Source organism: Enoplosus armatus, chromosome 21 (genome assembly GCF_043641665.1).
Source record: "Enoplosus armatus isolate fEnoArm2 chromosome 21, fEnoArm2.hap1, whole genome shotgun sequence".
Lineage (NCBI taxonomy): Eukaryota > Metazoa > Chordata > Actinopteri > Centrarchiformes > Enoplosidae > Enoplosus > Enoplosus armatus.
In genome coordinates, this window is record NC_092200.1 from 13293299 (window position 1) to 13313667 (window position 20369).

The 20369-nt window shown below is 42.3% G+C and overlaps 2 protein-coding genes across 6 annotated transcripts; one reads left to right on the forward strand and one right to left on the reverse strand.

The window, feature by feature from the left end:
- Window positions 1-762: 762 nt before the first annotated feature.
- On the reverse strand, window positions 763-2593 carry tmem14ca (transmembrane protein 14Ca). 3 transcript variants are annotated; one of them, XM_070928247.1, is made up of 5 exons: window positions 2549-2593; window positions 1921-2005; window positions 1529-1630; window positions 1279-1366; window positions 763-932 (listed from the first exon to the last, which is right to left on the reverse strand). In XM_070928247.1, exons 2-5 carry the CDS (start codon window positions 1994-1996, stop codon window positions 875-877), a joined length of 324 nt encoding a protein of 107 aa, XP_070784348.1. In that variant the 5' UTR covers window positions 1997-2005; window positions 2549-2593; the 3' UTR covers window positions 763-874. The 3 variants fall into 3 exon arrangements, with proteins under 3 accessions (XP_070784348.1, XP_070784349.1, XP_070784347.1); XM_070928248.1 differs by lacking the exon at window positions 2549-2593 and adding an exon at window positions 2414-2520; XM_070928246.1 differs by lacking the exon at window positions 2549-2593 and adding an exon at window positions 2104-2193.
- Window positions 2594-6712: 4119 nt separating this feature from the next.
- On the forward strand, window positions 6713-20157 carry tfap2a (transcription factor AP-2 alpha). 3 transcript variants are annotated; one of them, XM_070927898.1, is made up of 7 exons: window positions 6713-6745; window positions 11126-11545; window positions 12738-12789; window positions 14231-14456; window positions 15229-15347; window positions 17043-17184; window positions 18509-20157. In XM_070927898.1, the coding sequence occupies exons 1-7, from the start codon at window positions 6713-6715 to the stop codon at window positions 18795-18797; spliced, it is 1281 nt and encodes a 426-aa protein (XP_070783999.1). In that variant the 3' UTR covers window positions 18798-20157. The 3 variants fall into 3 exon arrangements, with proteins under 3 accessions (XP_070783999.1, XP_070783998.1, XP_070784000.1); XM_070927897.1 differs by lacking the exon at window positions 6713-6745 and adding an exon at window positions 8521-8571; XM_070927899.1 differs by lacking the exon at window positions 6713-6745 and adding an exon at window positions 10587-10613.
- The last annotated feature ends 212 nt before the right edge of the window (window positions 20158-20369 follow it).

The following is a 20369-nucleotide window of genomic DNA, read 5'->3' on the forward strand; positions in this document are numbered from 1 at the left end:
GCTTGTTGGACTGGTGTTGCCTAGTGGTACACATCTTTGGCAAAGGAAGTCAGCTGTAAGCAGAGTTTTAACCACACTCAAACCTGGAGGAAATAAAAATAATGTATGCTCCCTGAAACAAATCACATCTTTAAAAAATCCAATATGGAGGTAGCTGGTAGAGGACAAAAGATGTACATGACCCACCCCACATTCTTTGAGGAGATATTTTTCATGCCACAATGGCATCATTTTGTTTCCAGGGAGCGTAAGACATGTAGGATCTACCTGTACATGTGCATGGAGTCTCTGTTGACGGTTGCCATGATGCTGAACCAAGACTGAAACTGTCTGCAAGACAATCCCACTGTATTCCTGAAGGATCCAGTGTGAGCCAATTGTACTGTTAGTGTTGGGATATTCTGAATAGGACTTAAATGCAGCATAGCTTTGCTATTTTTACTCTAGTTTTTATTGTAAAGTATTGTTTTACTACTGATGATAAAGCATAAACAGTCATTTCTTAATGGTTCCTGCAATGCTGTATTCCCTCTGCTTTTATTCAACGTAGGAAAATCTTCAGTGTAACGGCTATAAAAATGATTAACGCAAATTTATTCTGCATACCGCAAGACCACCGCACACCTCTTTGTATTATGCAATGAATTAAGTGACCATTTTGTAAACATTTTATACACATAAATAAATGAAAGTTCATATGGTATTCATTGAAAAAGGACAAGACAACTATTCCTCTTATATAAACAAGGTACTATATTTCATCCTCAAATATACATTTATTCTATTTTTTTATTTTTTTATTTATTTTTACAAAATTACATTATTGTTCAACAGTAAATGACAAAGTCAGGTACACATCAGAATCTTCACTCCTTCAGGACTCCTGGGGTTTCTGGAGCAATGCCACTCCAAGCTTCCCCACCATCAGAAGACTGGAACAAGATGATAACATTAGACTCCATGAACAGAGCACTGGGAATTGTATTAACAAGGAAACAAAGAAAATGTTACATTCCTGTTCTTGACTTTTAGCTCAGGGGGGTCGATTTTGAGTCGCATCAGAGTATCAACAGTAAGTCTGACTTGAATAACTTTCATCTTGAGTCAAATTTAGTCACCATGACAACATCAGTCTAACGCAATGCTTCCAAACATTTACTTCCATCGAGGTAACCACCTAATCCTGTCACAGTCATCCTTAACGGAAATCTTCGTTACCTCACCTAGAATATATTTATGTGTGTAAGGTCAGTTTAGTCATATGAAGGAGATGGATACCTTGCTCCAGCCATCAAGCCAGCTGGCATGAACTTCCTGGATCCGTAGAACCTCTTTCCCATGACGCCAGTCAGAGCTCCTGATGTAGCTGGAAGACACAATGTGGTGGAAACAGTTAGTGGAGGATGAAGAATCAGGATGCATTATAACCACAGAGATGCATTACTGTTCATATACAGAAACTCTTGTAGCTAGTTTATGCCCATGTGACACATGCACACCAAATACAGTATATTCTTAGTATACCAACCAAGGGACACCCAGATGTTTTTGGGGTCATTAGAGATCTGGTAGGCACCAAAACCTGCGAGGCCGCCAAAGAGCAGACCAGCAGCAAGTGAGGGGACACTGCCTGAAAGAAACAACACACAGCAGGTCAACACCTGCACCTGACATCCACAGAGGGAGAGCATGTACAGAGTGCTGTGTTGTCGAAGTAACATACTGTAGTTTTATAGTGCATGAAAATAATTGAATGAACATGAATACTTAAAAGGGAAAAATCGGTTTACAAGACAGACACCACAGAAATATCATTATAATCTCACAACATTTGTGCTTTTTGGGGTGAGATTCTAGGGACGTGAAAAGCGGTGTACACCCGAAAGCTTCCGCCGCTTTCCTATATTGTACAACACATACCTGCTTTGACGTAACCAATGACTCCCCCGGATGCGACCAGGGCTGCATACCCGTATCCTACCCAATCCACAGACATGTTGGACACCTGTCAGGGCCACAGCGAGTAAGTGAGCGAACAAACTCAATGTGGACGCTAACTATTCAATTTAGACGACTTCCTCTTGTGAACCCAATGCTACTTACAAATGCAAGAATATCTACAGGTCTGTCTGGGTGCTGCAACACAGAGCTATTACAGAACACTAGTTGGGGCAAGAGAAGATATAAAAACATTGTAGCATCCGAGAAATGTTCCCACTGTTAACTTACTCAGCAGTGCTCGGCTGCTTTTCACCAGAAATCGTTACACTGAAGCTCCACTGAGGGGTGTGTGAGTGTGTCTGGCTTATTAGATAGCCTATCTGCTGTACAGAGCCTTAGCATGAGCACCATAAGCACAAACTAGCATCACAGTGGTTACGAGACACAATGCGGGGTTTACACGAAGACTTACAGAATACACTGACTCCACTGGCACAATCAGTTCAGGAATTAAATATACGCAATTGTTTGTGAGAATTAGAGCTTTAAACGTCTGAGAATCAAATATCAAATATGAACATGAAACGCGAATATAGCTACATACAACCTTGCTCTTTCAGTTTGTCCTCTGTCGGTCTCTACCAACGGCAGCCTGTTTCCCATCGGGCACAAATTATTGGTGCACATAGCACGCGACCGGGTGCCCGATGGGAAATGTAGGCTTTAGTGCTTCAGAGGCGCTGTATTCATGAGAGGCGGAATTTCCACAAATAATATATATGAATAATAAATAAACAATAATAATGGCCACATGGTGGCGCTTTTGCCCCCTCACAAACAATACATATAACATATTTCCTACCTTTTAAATTCTGTTCTTTTTTCCCAAACTTTGCATGACGTTCACCGTGTACTTGACACAATATATGGCTACGTAGAAGAAAAGTAAAGATGTGTGCACATTTGCTCCGCATGTAGATGACATAGCAGATTCTGCTTGTTCTATACACAAGTTTCACTTTCAGTAATTATATATGCTACTGTGTGTTCTTGGGTTCATCTAATTGGACACTGGCTGCTGCAGAAGCCTGTTTTATGTCGTGCAAAATAAATCTCATGTGTCTTCCTTGGTTTTCATGACCCGGACTACTCGTGTAGGCACAGGTCGTAGGCTAATTACATTATAGCACTTTCCACTGTCCTTGAACGCAGCAGCAGTTTCAAGCACGCCTCCAAGTCCTGTTAAACACTAAATAATTGCTCCATGAGAAGCATTATATTATTTATGTTATCGTTCATATTTTTACTACTTATGGTTATAAAATCTAGTATATATATATATATATATATATATATATCTTTTATAACCATAAGTAGTAAAGATATGAACGATAATATAAATAATACAATGCTTCATTTTCTATGTCTTTATAGTCAAGACAGAAAATAATAAGAGCTATATGAAACTATTATAGACAGTCTTACCATGTGTTTAATGTAATCATAATTAATGATTAATTAGCGTGATGTGCATTAGACAAACGTTGCTCTAAGGAACCCAATCTATGAGGACTTCTGTTTGATGTGCCTTCACAAATATGTATTATTTCTACACTGTAGGAGAGGAATAAACAGGCTGAACCCTGTTTACAAGATGTCATCCTTATCATCTCATCTGCTAACTCCAGACCCACGACATAACAGTGATATTAAACTGTAGGCCTCAATTTACTGAGGGCCCCCAGCACCACCTTTAGGACCACTGACTTCCTCACAAACCAGAGTGGCTTTTATTTTTACGACCACAAGATGGCACCACAGGATAAGGTGAAGATTTTTCATAGTTTCATTTCAAGTCATACCCCAATATCCTCAAGCTTGAACTGGACTTGATTTTTTTTTTCTCAATGCTATTCCAAATAGAGTTTTGCTTGACATTCAAATCTGCAGAGGCAGGACAAAACACACACAATAGCACCTCTCACTGCATGAATGTGTGTTGCCAGTATTGGAGCCCTGGTGGGTGATTACCTTGAGAGTGGGCAGGTTTAGTCTTGGAAGTGTGATTGAAGTCCATGAAGAAGGTGGATAGGACAGGTGGATGAATGTCATTGGCCAGGTCCAATGCTGTCATCTAAATAGACGAAGTTTTGGTCAAGTGATAAACAAACCTGATATTTGCCTGAATTCTGACCCGTTGCCATATTTTTTTTATTTCACTCATTTGCACATGTTCCCTTTGACCACCTGCTTTTTTTTGACTGGCATCGGTTTGGCAGTTTCACTTAATGGAATGCTCACTGCGCACACATTCTCATTTGGTTTCAATTACCTGCAATATTGCCTTAAATCCACAGGCGGCGCCTCCTCGCTCTCCTCCTGAAGCAAGGTGGCGCTAGAATACAATTTATCTTCCTTGGAGGGCAGCGTTTCATGCAAGGGGCCTGAAACCCTCTCACTCAACAGACACCCAATTTCATAAATTTCACGAAGCTACATGTGGGCTTCTGTACCGGGATAGCTGGGCTACTGTCTTCAGCAGCCAGCCCCGTCCAGCTGGAGCGAGTCTGCTGCCAAACAAATCTTTGTTGCAAATCAAACTGGGCATCTCTTCTCTAAGATGATTTTTCTAACTTCTCCATAACTTGGATTAAGGAATTAGTCCCCGTCACTTTTACAAAACAACGAGGGAAGGAGGAGAGACAATAAAGAGAAAAGCTTTCTGGAAGGTTTCACAACATTTTTGGCAACGAGAATGACACGTAAATTACGCACGGAGGTCTGTTTGTGTCTCAGCAATTTCCAATTTTTGAATAAGACGCCGACAAACCAGTACCACACACACACACACACACACACACACACACACACACACACACATAGCATAAACATACAACCCTACCGCCAATACCAAATGAATACAGCAAACAATAATAATAATAATGATGATAATAATAACAATAATAATAATAATTATAATAATACTTTCGTTTAATTTGTCTAAGTATGAATGGCTGTACAAAGTGCCTGGGGTGCAGCCGTTGCCGACGCCTATTAAACCCAGCTCGCAGCTTTAGGAGGATGAACGTTGCCGCAGGCCCGGTGCTGCTATGGTGGAAGTGGTGGAAACCAAGCCCTAGACAAACAGGCTATTCAAAAGGGACCCCGCTCTTGTCTGAGAGTAACCCACTCGCAGACAGCTCTGCTTTAAAACGTACTCCTCCCTTAGTGCGCAGAGCCCCAAATAATATTTCAGACCCCCCCCCCCACACACACACACCTCCCTCTCTTTTGTCCAGTTCTGGTGAGGTCTATATAGCTGCAGGTATTGTGTGTGCAGTTAAAATGTGTTCGCCTTTGAAGTCAAACATGAAGGCTTGTTTTAAATATTAACACCACAAAAAAAAAATCTATAGATTCTATGTGGAATTATGCAATTGGAGAAAAGGAAACACTACTACAAAGGATTTATAATGATAAAATGCGAGTGTTTTCCAAGTTAGTCCAATATTCTCAGTGCCTGCATTAAATATGTTTAATATAAGTGTTTGACGGAGTGAGAGAAACATCCATGCAGCTGTCTGCCGGCGACCTTGTGCAGACTTCATGTGTGTGTGTGTGTGTGTGTGTGTGTGCTCCGTCAGGAACGTGAAAGAGGAGAAAAAGATGGACTAAAGATTTTGACCATTATCACCTATGCGAGCGCACGTGTTGCTCTCCTCTGTGGATGTGTGTGTGTGTGTGTGTGTGTGTGTGTGTGTGTGTGTGTGTGTATGAGACAGAGGGGGGGAGAGCTCATTCGCTCTTGGCCGGAGGGGTCTACATAAGTATGTATTAGAAATAAACAGTGGATAAATAAATAATGACCCTCACAATAGCAGGGTAGCTCTCTCTGTAGAAGTAATGATGTTGGCAGTTAACCTTCAAGTTTTTTTAACTTGACACAGTTTCATTTTGGAGGGAGAACTCATGTTTTCTAGACAAACCAGTGAAGAGGCAGAACATGGAAAGGTTAATTGGCTCATAGGACTAACAGATATGTGCTTTTTAAGACAAAAAATATTACATACACATAATTTACTTTTTTTGTGTGGCTTTTCTCCTTTCTCTTTACTTTCCTGTCAGCATTTTCCCTAATAAGTCATCTTTATTAATTATTCAATTTTACCAGGAATTAAGGGGAGAGTAAAACCACATCACAGGCTACCTGGCTTTTTAATGTTTTTACAAGCGAAATTATTGTATTTGAATTTGTTTTGTAAATTCACCTGATGCAAAGAAAGTGTCACTCTGTAAAATATGGATTTCCTGTAAATATAATTAATGTTTTGGCTTGTTTTGGATGTTGGATTGTTTATTTATTTATAGCAGTGGCTGTGATTGTATCTCAGTTCCCTCAGATAAGTAATGTCGAGATCTTTTTTTGTTCGTTTTTCATTATTTGATTATTTATTTATTATTGTTTTAATAAAAAACTAATTTAATTGACATCAGGGATCAAACTATGAACGCTTAGGCCTACCCTGCACACAGACAAATAGGCCATTTGACTTTTTTTTCCCAGGTAGTTTCTGCTCTCTCGTCTACACCCGGAGCAGTGCGCATGCGTCACCAGGTGGCCCCCGCACCGTTTTTATGGCCAGGTGAGGCGATCCAGGTCCAGGTAAAAAAAAAATAGCAAAGGTTTACTTTGAGACAGAAGGCTCAATGCGATAGACACGGCACCGGATCGACCAAAAAAAGAACCACCAAAGGCAGCAGAAGACAAAGAATGTCAATTATGGGCAAAATGGGGGAATGGCAGGTACGTGCTGCTTACTTTAAGACAAAGAGACGGCGGTGAAAAATCCATGAAAACTGTCAAAGTGTCGACTTGTTGTAGGATGAGGCTGCACAGGCACCGTGAAATCTTCTGTAAAGGCGCACAGTGCCCGTGTGTAGTCTCCAAGCTTATAGATGTTATCCGTCAGGAGATCACACAGACAAGTTCGAGATATTGTGTTTGGAGGAAGCTTTCTGTTGCGGTGATGTAGCTCACATGTCAACTCGTCCTCATCTCATTGTTTTTGCCCTGAAAAGCTGAGGATGTCGATCGCATGTTGTTGTATGTGTTCAGGGACAGACACCCTGTTACACATGCAGAAGCGTGTGCAGACAGACACGAGATGATATGGTGTTGTCAGGAGCGGAGGAACGAGACGCAGACCTTTATTCTAAGTTGTGTCGCTGCGTCTTTTAAGCCAAATGTAACTTTCCAGAAATGTACTTCTATTTGTAGCTCTTCCAAATTGGGATTACATGTTTTAAACTCATAAGTTACAAAGCATCCCATAATGGACTTATTCCACAGACTGTCTGGGCTTCACTGAAAGCCTGGCCTTGTTTTGTGAGGTGTGGAGGATTTAAGAGACGACCCCGAGAGCTCTGCTGAAACAAAACACTTTAGTTTCACTCGTTAAAAAAAAAAGAGAAAAGAAACGATCAGTCGCCACAGACAACCAGGCCAGATCTGCAGAAAGACGCTCGCATGGCTGTCATTGTCAGCCAGTTTCTCCATTCTCATTAATAACAACTGCTTGTTAAAAAAAAAAAAAGGCACTCCACCAAAAATGGTAATCCAGGTTTTAAACGAAGAGGGGCCAACGCCTTAAAGAGCTGGCGACCTGTCTGCTGACCCGCGACCTGCTGAGGTGAAGGCTCGGCCGGCGACAGGGCAGAGCCAGGCTCCCCGAGCCGGTCATTCACATGAAACAAGGCCATGTTGTTGTGTTAATTATTTACATTCCCCCCCAAAACCCCTGCGCCCTCACAGGTAGTCAATGGACCTGTAGAGCCGCTTCGAATGGCTCACCTTTTTAACATAACACTGGAAGAAGGTCTCCACTCTCAATGGGATTAAAATAACAGTTTGGGAGTTACAAAATCAAGGTTGGCATCAGAGTGTGTGACAGGGTTGTATTTGCATAGGCATGCTGTTTTCACATCAAGTAATAAGGCACTGGCTTGTGGAGGAGCGAGTCACTACACTTCAGCCGAAAAACAAAGTTGTTTCACAGCAGATTTGCTCTTTTTTTTCGTCATATATCCTAAATTTAACTTATCGTTAAAATGTAATTTCTGGAGTCTGGTGTGTGTTTCTCTATAGCCTCGGAAAGACGTGTGAAATTATACTAGAAACCGTCCCAGGTGCATGCAGGTCCCCATGCATGACTATACCCTCCCCTCACCAAACACACGCACACACACACACACACACTTACACCTCGCTGAACAGTAGAAATAATAAGCATGTGTAGCGTCTTGCTGCTTTAGTTTTTACCTGTGCGCCGTCCATTGGTGTTGTGTGAGCAGATGGGGGGAATCAAACGGCTGTTGATATGCTAATGAGGCCCTGTGCCAGTGTTATTACAGAGCTGCTCCAGCCCTTCACTTCCACCATTAGAGGGAGACCTCAGAGCGCAAGACAGACAGCAGCCCACAGCTTCAATAAAAGTAGTTTTTCTGAGCGGGGAGCACAATTCACTGGGTGAAAACAAGACTAAGGCGATACCTATACTTCAATATCCACCTCAGCAACCCATGAAAATGCTCTGGAAATTAACTGATAACATTAAATATGAAGATTGCGAGGTAAGGGGCTCCTCTTTGATTTGTTTGATTAAATAGATTTTTTAATTTTTAATTGATAGAATAGAATTATTTTAAGGGATGTGTTGTATTGTTTTGATCCATATATGCCAGTCTTTTGACAGCTGTTAGTGAACCCATTGAATTCATCTGCAGGATGAATAGATCCATGTCTTTTATTCATTTCATTTTTTTTTTGTATATTTTGTGTAGGGTAAAATTAAAGGATGATAATAATGATAACAACAATTATAATAACAATAATAATCATCATAATAATATGGAAATATGGCAACAACTGCTGTATTTAATTATTTACTTGCATGAGTAAAATCACACCAGTGATTTATTTTTTTTCTCCTTAAATTCACACTAAAAAATATATCTAAATATTACATTACACGTGGAAACTTTAACAACAATAATATACACTTCCCATGTATTTAATTAAGGTAAATATTTTGACTATATGGAAGATGTAACACAGCCTGCTTTATCCACTGCTTAAATGGCACGGGCTTTTTACCCTTTAGTTTTAATATCTCTGCAAATTGAGCCGTTAGATTTCGCGTGTGTGCGTGTCTGTGTGGAGTGCATACACTGTGTGATTGTTGTTATGGGCATAGACAAAGTTTGGCAGTAATATCAGGGACTTGTTTTGGAAGTGGAGAAGCCAGTCGGACGTGTTTTCACCCGCGTCCTGGGAGGATAGGGACGGCCGCGAGCAGGAAAACAAAAGCCGGGCACCCTCCGAGTTCGTGTTGAGGCAAATGTGTTCTCGCCTTTGCCGTATCGATGCAAAAAAACAACAACAACATTTGCAATCGAATTACGGCCACGGCCCGCTGTTTTGTCATTTTAGAAATGCCTGATCAAGCAGGAAGGGGAGTGGAGGTCTTTTAGTCGCGCGTAAAAGTTGGTTAGAGCGCCGGATCCGAGCGGCCCTATCATAGACTTTGGGGATTTTTTTTTTTTCACCGTCTTTCCGGGTCAAAGTTAAAAGTTAGCCGGTGTTACTCTGGCTTTGGAGTCGAGGAGGACCCGGTGGATTGATTCGGCGGAGACAGAGGAGAGAAAGGAGCACCCATGGAGGACAGCTCGCTGTCGGAGTGCGAGGTGGAAAACAAAGGGACGAGTGGTAGAAATGAGCCGGTCGGAATGCCCATAGCTTCGTCTGTTGGATTTTCACCCAGCTCAGAGGTGCACATTGTTTCCTTCCATGGCTTCTTCTTCCCCTGTCTGTAGTCCACCTCCCTTCATTCCTATGTCTTTCTTTCACTTTTGCGCTTTGGCCCTGGGACCCTTTTAAAATGCCCCCCCTCCTCCCTCGCTCTCTGATTCGTCAGACGGGAGTGAATGTCCCTCTTTTTGTCTCTCTCTCTTTCCACTCCCTCCACAGTCTCTCACTCCCTCTTTCTCTCTCCCTCCCTCTCTCTCCCCATCTCTGATTAGATATACTGATTCCTCCTTTCAATGGACGTCATTTAAGCGCAGACTCCTGCCTTGAGTTGCGTCCTCCGCTTCACGCCCGATTTCCGACCATTCTTTCCTTTATTATTAAGTATTCCTGTAATATTAATAGTCATGAATGCGTTCTATTAGGAGTCCAAGAGGGAGACGAAGAAGAAGCGGCTCTTTTGCTAATATGAGCTCAAGCGAGGGGACGGCAGCACTGTGATAGAAGCCAGGAGAGCAGGGAGAAAAGAGGGTTTTTACCAAGAGAAACTTTTCAACCCAAATCCGCCAGCACCGCCGAATATCTGCGTTTTTAGACCCAAATGAAGGGCAGCGGGGATCTAACCCTTTATTTCTGATGGATTATCGTCCTGCTGCTGTGGCACATATCTGATCGCCGGGGCCATCGTCATCTTGCAGGAGAGTCTTTTCTGGGGGCTAAATTTTTTTTTTGTTTTGCTGGTTAATTCCCTTTTGCTCACCCCCTCAAACAGCCGAAGTGTTTTTTGAACTGATTGTTCTTTTTTCTTGAGTCTCACCAAAAAAAACACAAATCCGTACAGATGTTAGTGCACAGTTTTTCCGCGATGGTAAGTTGCTGGAGCCTCAGCGTGTCAGACACTTTCGCATTTGTTTGCATAGCCTACCAGATTTTGTTAGAATATTTCTTTTTTTTTGCCGGATAATTCTCTGTAAAGCTTGCCTGCTTAGAAACTGTAGGACACCTTGGAGACATGCTGAAATAACGCAGGGCTCGGTTATTTATCTGAGGGCATTTCCACCTCCGGAATTTCGGTGTTTCGTTTTATTATTTACTTTTGGCAATTCATGATCATGTTATTTAAGTTCTGCAACTTTGCGGACAAGCAGTCGGTGCGTGGAATTGTTGTTTAAAATCAACCAGGACAAATGATCTCTATTTAATATAGATTTCACACTTGGTCTAATTCCTGTCATCCACTCAGTTTGAGAATGCCCCAGCGTAATCCCGCAGAATATTCAGCAGTTAAAACAAAGAGGGGGGACACGTTCATTTATGGTTGTGTCTTTCTAAAATGTATTTAGGCTAAAACACACTCTTCTTTCTGTCCTCCCCTGCCAGGACCGTCACGACGGCACCAGCAATGGGACAGCCAGGCTACCTCAGCTGGGCGGCGTGGGCCAGAGTCCCTACACGAGCGCCCCGCCGCTCTCTCACACACCGAACTCGGACTTCCAGCCCCCGTACTTCCCCCCGCCTTACCAGCCCATCTACCCGCAGTCTCAGGACCCTTACTCGCACGTCAACGACCCGTACTCCCTCAACTCCCTGCACGCCCAGCCGCAGCCGCAGCACCCGGGCTGGCCGGGCCAGAGACAGGCTCAGGACAGCGGCCTGCTGCACCAGCACCGCGGCCTGCCCCACCAGCTCTGCCGGGACTACCGCAGGGAAGTGCTCCTACCGTCCGGCCACGGCATCGATACTGGACTGTCGGACTCTATCCCTATCCATGGAATACCTCACTCTTTAGAAGACGTTCAGGTGAGGCAGCATTGACCTGCGTTTCTCTTTTCGTGGGCTTACTCTGTTAAAAATAAAATGGGTAATATTCCTGCCATTATTAGATCATTTTCGGCACTGTTGGTCACCACTTCTATATTTTAAATTAATATTATTATCATTAATAATATTAAAAGTAATGGTATTATTTTTATTTGGCTATGATTATTATTAACATTTGTTCAAGCACCCTGCCTTTCATAATCACTATTCGTTTTAATTTTATTGTGGTATTAGAGAAAGTGTTTTTATTATTACTGTTGTTTAATAATTAGGATGACACGCATTAAATGAGTTAGCCTCAGATTTTTACTGCCTGAAAAAACAGCATGGACAAAAACACGTTTCAGTGTTATTATTGTGAATAAAACAGCACCATTTTGCAACCTTATTTCCATTCATAAAATATAGTTTTCAAAACATATATTTTATAAAAGACTGCTCGTTGCCAAATTCGATGTGGTCTCGTTCAATAGCACCACTTAAATCGAATTAAATGAAATGTATAAACAGTGCGCCTGCGTTTCCAAAAAGATTTCCTTCATGTCCTCTGACTTCATTTGATTTCTCAGTTTGAGAAAAAAAGAGAGAAAGATGAAGCTCGCCGTTCCTTGCGAACAATAAGACTATAATGCACTGCATGCACACTCGCAGGAGAATTGAGTTTGGTGGATTGAGTTTAGGTAATGGCCACGATTACTGAAGATGCATGATAAACGAGCGCTGAAATTGTCAATAACCCTCGCTCTTATTTGGAAGTATTCTCCCCAGTTTTTAATCAGAAACAAACACCAATAATCCTCTAATTGGTTCATAGGCCTTTAATAGGCTGCGCTGCCGTAATTATTATCCAATCTAGATTAGAAGTTTCCTTGTGAGTAGAGCCAATCTGAGGACGAAATTAGGTCAGGATTATGGGGCGACACCAGCTTCGTTATTTAAGTCTGAGTTTGTGGATCTGCTGTAATGCGTCCATCAGTGTAACACGCTGAAAACACCCATGGACAATAATAACAGGTATGGGCCTCGAGAGCCTCCATGTTGGGTGATTGTGGCGGCTAATTGTGTGAGGCTTTGTTCGTGCACAGCATCCTGAGTTGCATTCAAAGGACCGAAGCTGATGTTTTTCAACGTTTGTGCTAAAATTGTCCTTTTTTTTGCATTTGTGTCACAGTCTGTTGAGGATCAAGGAATTCACATTCCCGACCAGACTGTAATTAAAAAAGGTAAGCAATTTCCTCCGAGATATCATGCATGTTTCTGCAAGCTGCACACACCACTTGGCTACACACACACACACACACACACACACACACACAATTCACCATTCTGCTCCAGAGAACTCGATGCAATGCGGTAATGCCTGACTGATCCTAATACGCAGTAGCCTATTTTTCATTACATGGTTTCCAAGTGCATCAAACTGGCTGCACCTTTTTCTCTCTCTCTCTCTCTCGCTGATGGAATTTACTGTCAGCGTTTCAGAGATGAGTAGAGCTGGTGGGCTTTGTAGGCCCGTGCTATGGATGGTCAAAGATACAGGCCTGTAGACGATCCTGGTACTTCACAGTGGGTGAAGGCCAATAGCTGCAATCACACTGCACGGTCAAATTTTAAAATGGAAGTTGGGACCGCTGGATGGAGCACAGGCCCAGTGTCGTTTGGAGAGAGGGAATCAAAACCCTGCTTGGAAAAAAATCACTGACCGATTTATCAAAGGTTGTTGGATTATGCAGGTTCCATATTTTGTAAAATTCAGGCTGATTTATTGTCAATGGTACAACACGAGGGGGGGTTTGTCAGGTCAAATTAGAACTCACTAGATAAGATATGGAGCGGTTTTTCTTTCTTTCCTTTTCTTGTCTTTTTTTCCATTCGTTCTTTTTTTGAGTCTGTCTATCTTCGCATCAACATGATAATTGGCTTCTTATATTAGTAATCTCAAGAGTTCGTTTAACTCCTATTGTCTCTATTAGGCTCCCCTGAGCCATTAATGTCACAAGTGATCTATCCAAAGGCGCACAGTCCCCTTTGTCTCCGGTTACTGCACACCGAAACGGTGTAAAGCTCAGTAGTGCTGAGCCCCCCCCCCCCCCCACCTCGGTCTGAAATCACACACGGGTGACGGTGTTTTGCCGGATACCGAGGATATGTCAAAATAGGTAGACTTTGCCGAATCTCTCGGGTGGTGTGGCTGCTTTGTGCAGGGTCGATCCACGGTGTGGCGAGCGCAGAAATGGGCTGCATGAGCGCACAGAGAGCGGAGATACTCGCTGTCTGCTGCTGAGATCTGTCCACAGAGCAGCTATGTATTTTGACCGGTGTTTTTTAGATAAAGAATGAAGATGAATGGAAATATTCTGAATGTTGCACATGAGCGAAAATCATGCCTAAAAGTCCTGATGTTAATGATTCTACTATGCACACACTAACGTCATTATTATTGCCATGTATAGGCCTCCATTAGTCACTTTTCTCTGCATGTCCTTTTTGCTGAAAGTGTACACATGTGGTGCTAAACTCTAAATCCGGGGCCTAAATCCCCCCTTCTCATTTAGTTAAGGCTCTGCATTGCATGAAATTCACTGAGCACGGTCTCTCTCTCTCTGTCTCACCCCCCCCCCCCCCCCCCCACACACACACACAACCCCATCTCTCCCATGCAAGGTCCAGTGTCTTTATCCAAGAACAACAACATCTCCGCCATCCCCGTAAATAAGGACGGTCTTTTCGGAGGGGTGGTAAACCCCAACGAGGTGTTCTGCTCAGTTCCGGGTCGCCTGTCCCTCCTCAGCTCCACATCAAAGTACAAGGTCACTGTGGCGGAGGTGCAGAGACGCCTCTCGCCGCCCGAGTGCCTCAACGCCTCTCTGCTGGGCGGGGTACTGAGGAGGTGAGTCTGACTGGGAGGCTGCAAAGAAATCTCCCCTCTCCATGTACCTGCGTGTGTTAGTGTGTGTGTGTGTGTGTGTAAGCGTGCGTGTGCATGAACTCTCTCACTCTACTCCAATCCATTCTCTCTGTGAGTGAGCGTGCATCTCTCTCTCTCTCCTCTGTACCAAGAATAATTAAAATCGACCAACCATGACACCTAGCTCCTGCATTTAAAGCAGGAGGGGTCTGTTAAATTCCATATTAACTTCCCTAGCACACTGGATCTCTCTCTCTCTCTCTCTCTCTCTCTCTCTCTCTCTCTCTCAAATTAATGTAGGCCTAGTCTGTTTCAACCCCAGCTCTATAGGCCCAGTGAAGGCATTACACATGAAAACATTGGTCTCCAGTGAACTGTCTACTGAAGTGCTGCAGACACGCAGCCTGTAATAGTCCTGCATATTAAGCAGGGCTTTATTTATTCATTTTGTACAGTATTTGTCTGCTGGTGAAAAGGCTGGGCTCTTTTAGTATTATTTATAGCTTGTGTGAGGGATGTAGTGGAGGGTAAAGCCAGTCAAAATTCACCTTTTAATTAGTGAGAAAGGAACTGAATCGCATTTACAGACTGTATGTTTATGTAAACATCAGGGTGTGCATCATAGAAAGTATCATCTAAATTCCAAGTGCAAGGACACAATCATTACAGATATTTGACAATATATAGGCTGGGTGACTTTTAGCTGATCACATATGTTAGATATACTAATCTCTGCTTTGTTTTGCTGCCACAGGGCCAAGTCTAAGAACGGAGGAAGATCCTTAAGGGAGAAGCTGGATAAAATCGGCTTGAATCTACCTGCGGGCAGACGCAAGGCAGCCAACGTCACCTTGCTGACGTCACTAGTCGAAGGTAAGTCGGGGTGCCGTAAATCACGTTCCCACTCTCGTTGCTCCCGCGATATGAGGTGTTTGCAAACTGGGAGTTTTTTTTTTCTCTCTCTCTCTCTCTTTCTTTTCTCTGTGTTGGAAATCAGCATATGCGCTCATCCGTGTAATGTGGACCGACTTTGCCTCGCAAGTAATAAAGCATGAAGGATGTGTGTGTGTGTGTGTGTGTGTGTGAGGAGAGAGAGAGAGGGAGAGAGAGAGAGAGAGAGAGAGAGAGAGAGAGAGAGAGAATGGTGCTGGTAATTCTAGTGGCTTTGCAGCGTTGGCCCTCGCGTTCAGGAGCACACTTGCAGGTCCACGGCTGGCCTAGTTTATACACTGGATGAATTTGTGTTGAAGTCCAGTTAATTATTGAGTGCTGCTTGTTTATTGGGCACCGCTGAGCTCTTTCACCTCATGGATGAGAAGTCGATTGATTTATTAACCCTGCATTGTTTCGAACATTAATTCGGCCTGGATATGGCAGCGCAGGGCTGATTTTCTATTTTCTAATGGTGGCTTAATTTCTTTCGTTAATAGCTTCCCATGCTTTGGTTTTCAGTGAGGGGTTTTTGTTGCATGCAAATGGCATGGCGCTGACCTATTGGGAGCTATATGTTTTGGGCCTATTAAAGAATAAATTAGTCAATTATGGTGCGCAGAAAAGATGCCTTCTACGCGACTGGATAAATCCATTTTTGCTTGCAGAGTTGAACCTTATTATTCAGTGCAGTGGTATTTGGTGTGCTGTGGGCTTCCAAAGGTGAAAGCCTGCGATGGTTCATTGGTCCCTGTTAATCATTATTGCAGAAGAGGGCCGAATGCAATATTCATTGTGCTTCGTAGAAATTTGGTGCTGTATTGTAATGAGCCTGGAGAAGTGTACGATTCCGGCTAATAAGGGGGTGGTGGCAAAGTGGAAAGGTTGGGGGGGGGGGGGGGGCTGGTTATTTAGTGAAGGGACACTGCCTTTTCTGAAGTGCTGTCATTGTTTATGATCCGCTCCATTTTATGGAAACGAGTTTACTGGACTTGAGCTTTGATGCTAATTGGCGCATGCGTTCTTCCGGAGTGGAGGCTTACGGGCAGGAAGCCCCGCAGTAAAAAAACTCAACTGCTTCAGGAAATTAAAACCAAAGACTTTTTTTGGGGGGGGCGAGGGACGAGCTCAGCCTCGGAATGAAACCTGTAATTCTCATAGCTGAAGTATGTAAAGAGAAAGTGAGATTTAAGTATAGCCCTTTAAAATTGCTTCCCCATGCCTGTGTGATCTGCTGGACTTTCAATAATGTGCAGGCATTGGTAATCAATGACATGGTGTTAAGCATGACGCTCCGTCATCCACTTATTGTTCCTCCTCCATATTTAACCGTTCTCACGGCATGGGGGAGAGAGCCTGACGTGTATTGACAGCTCGCAGGGCGGTTTTATTATTATTTCTCGGCTGTTACTGTTGTTATCACCATCATTAGTGTTGTTGGGGAGGCACAGGTGCTGTAACCCCGCTGTCTGAGCGCATAAACAGAGTGGACGCTGTGTTCAGATCAGATTAATCATGTGTTAGTCCAAGCAGGGAGTGTGAACTGCTCTGGGTTTTTTTTTTTTTTTTTTTTGATGTAACCATATTTAATAAGCAAACACATTCAGCCTCATTTTCTTCCTTCCTTTCTTTTCCCAGGCGAAGCGGTTCATCTTGCCAGGGATTTTGGTTATGTATGCGAGACCGAGTTTCCAGCCAAGGCAGTAGCTGAATATGTAAACCGTCAGCATTCCGACCCAAACGAACAAGTCCAAAGAAAAAACATGCTATTGGCCACGAAGTAAGTGCTATTATCACATTTCACTGTGTCACACCAAATGCATCCCAGTCTCTGCCACTGTGTGTGTGTTTATTTGACAGTTTGCACACACACACACACACACACACACACACACACACAGATAACTTTATTAAAATGGAGTTTTCACACTTATCACAAGTTTGATAATTTGTTTTATCAAGTGCTTTTCGAACAAATAAAAACGTGAGACACTGTCAGCTGTGTGATCATGATGAAATACGTTGTCATCATTGCTCCATATCAATATCAGTCCACTAATGCTATTAGCCTGCCTAATTTGAATTAACACACTTTATTAATAAATGGACGTCTCTGCTAATTATGGATTTCATACAGACACTTCTTTTCTATTTATTTAAACTCGTGATTCAACACAATATGATACTTTATAATTAAAGACACGTACAGTGCAGTTAAATGTGCTGCTGTGTGTTTGTTGACTGGGCACTATTTTGTTTGCCTGGTGATTTCAGTGACGCTGACACATAGCTGGTTCTCATCCAGCGCTACCATTGGTGTTGGTTATTTTTTTTTTACTGTGCGTTAACTGGAACATGGGGATTCCTTAAAAGGCACAGAGACGCAGAAGCCTGCATTTAATATTGATGACGGGCCGCTATAATCAAACAGCTGTCAGCTATAACCGCTTATTACAGGCTGCTCGAGTGTTATTAAAATACCAGTACCATGAAATGGAGAACACACCCGCGTTAACTCACCTTTTAATGGTAGAATACAAGTAAAAGATATTTACACAAATTCATAACGCACACGTTACACGAGGATGAATGTGTCTTTTGAAAGAATAAAAGCGTGAATTCATGTTTTAGTTTTCTTGTGTTTGTTACGTGAGAATCAGCGACTGAAGTCCAAAGTTAAACTGCAATAAAAAAAAGACTTTTTTCTTAAAATGATATTTTTGAATAAAAGTAAAATATCCTGCCACTACTCAGAGGGTCATTTACACCTGTTTGTAGCTTCGGGACATTTTCTTCAAGTGTTAATTGCTGAAAACAAAGCACAGTTTCAGTCCACTAATAAATAAAAATAGTTGAAATAAGTTGAAGAGAAACAGGAGGACTTATCTCACCTGGTCACTTTTCACTTGCTTTAATCACATTTAGAATTCACAGCCCAGCAGCCCTGCAGGACTGGGACTGGGACTGGGACTGATGTTAAAATGGCTATTTTTGCAGTGTGCCCGGTTTGATGTATTTTTATCAGGACATTAAAATGCATGCAGGGATTTGCGGTGTCCTGTCCCGGTCATTAACACGCCGCTCTCTCTCTCTCTCCGTTTCAGGCAAGTCTGCAAGGAGTTCACAGACCTGCTGTCCCAGGACCGCTCGCCGCTGGGAAACTCACGGCCGCAGCCCATTCTCGAACCGGGAATCCAGAGCTGTTTGACCCACTTCAGTCTAATCTCGCACGGTTTCGGGACCCCGGCACTGTGCGCGGCCGTCACGGCCCTGCAGAACTATCTGACCGAGGCTATCAAAGCCATGGACAAAATGTACCTCAACAATAACCCCAACAGTCACTCAGATAACGGCACTAAAGGCGGAGACAAAGACGAGAAGCACAGAAAGTGATGTTTCCATCCCACCTTCACCGAGGGCCAAACCCCAGGGCCCTTCTTCTACACCGACCCACACCCCTCCGCCTCGGCCCGGCCCCCACCCATCCAATATAAATATTATAAATACCTTATAAATACTATTGATAAAGTTAAACGTGCCACTTCCTGATCTTGCGCGGTTTTACATGTTTTGTTTTTACATCCCACTTTGGATTCACGGGGAAAACGACGCAAGAATCTCCTTCTTCTTCTTCTTCTTCTTCTTCTTCCAACACCTGAACCATATGAAATGTTATTTAAAAAAAAAAAAGAAAAGAAAAAAAGCTGCAGAGGAACAGCTCCAGGGTGAGGAAAAAGGTGTATTGCCTCAGCCAGAGGACTTTTTATGTACTCCCCTTATTTTTTATGAGCTGCAACGAATGGACTGAAATCCAGCGACCCCTCTATATCTCAATTTTACGATTGTGACAAAAACGAAGCTAAAAGAGGATGAATTCTTATCAGTATTGTGAATAATAAACTTGAAAAACAAAGAGAAATTCCACAGAGCTCCATGTCATGACTTCAGTTGTAGACTCTCTCTCTCTCTCTCTCTCTCTCTCTCTCTCTCTCTCTCTCCAAGCGACCAACTTGAACTTTTTGAATTTCAACACGATTCACGGTTATATAAGGGAATCAGTGTTCATGTATGTATATATTTATTTATGTGTAATTTAATGGGAATTGTAAATATGGTGCGTCTGTTGAAACTTCTTTTTTTTATTTATCTGGTGCCTCCTGTTTTAGTGGGTTTGAATATTCGGTTAGTTCTTCATGTGATTTTATGGTTCTTAGAAAAACAGAAGTTTGGGGTATTTTTTATTTCTCTGGGATATTTCAATTTCAGCCCTCTTGTAGCATGTTGAGGCGACATTGAAGCAAGTGAACAAATTTAATAGAAATAAACTTCCATTTCTCTCTCTATATATCATCCTTATTCAGTTTTATTTTATTTGAGACAGAGCATAAGTGAGACCCTGAGGAGAACTGTTTTTTTTATTTTTATTTTATTTTATTTTTTTTGTGTTTCTATTTTCGTTTTTATACAAGCTTTTATGTGTTGTGCCAATCAGAATACGTTTCACCTCCTGTTCTCTCCTTGAAGCACCATAAAAGCAATAAATGGAATATTGTCTTTTTTTAAATGTTTGGAAGACATTCAAAAAAAAACATTTTTTGGGACCACCTGATATCTTGTTATGTCCGATAATGTCCAAAATTGGAGGCGGTTTTAGCTGTATTGTATAGACATGTGCTGGCAATAGTTCCCATGCCTGTCAATGTATTATAGTCCTTTGTTGCCCAGAAAAAAAATAAATATTTGATACGCTTCATCTCGATTTTTATTCATATCTTTTAATTTTTTATTCACTGCTTGATACGCCCGGATGTTTTTTTTTTTCTTTCTGTTATTCTTTCTTTCTTTTTTTTTTTTTTTGGTCTTAGTATTTTTTTCCCATTCTGAACGGCTACAGTAATTGAGTTTAAGTCTCCCCTGACGATTGCTCCTTGCAATAAGCAGCTGAACTCATTGTTTCCCTCAAGT

Excerpts from the sequence above, each read along its gene's own strand:
- tmem14ca (XM_070928246.1), bottom strand. The coding sequence starts at position 2,193 with ATGTTTTTATATCTTCTCTTGCCCCAACTAGTGTTCTGTAATAGCTCT. Across the intron at positions 1,631-1,920 it reads CATTGGTTACGTCAAAGCAG|GCAGTGTCCCCTCACTTGCT; the intron begins GTATGTGTTGTA and ends TGTTTCTTTCAG. Across the intron at positions 933-1,278 it reads GGCTTGATGGCTGGAGCAAG|TCTTCTGATGGTGGGGAAGC; the intron begins GTATCCATCTCC and ends ATCTTGTTCCAG.
- tfap2a (XM_070927897.1), top strand. The coding sequence starts at position 8,521 with ATGAAAATGCTCTGGAAATTAACTGATAACATTAAATATGAAGATTGC. Across the intron at positions 11,546-12,737 it reads ACTCTTTAGAAGACGTTCAG|TCTGTTGAGGATCAAGGAAT; the intron begins GTGAGGCAGCAT and ends TTTGTGTCACAG. Across the intron at positions 15,348-17,042 it reads GCTGACGTCACTAGTCGAAG|GCGAAGCGGTTCATCTTGCC; the intron begins GTAAGTCGGGGT and ends TTCTTTTCCCAG.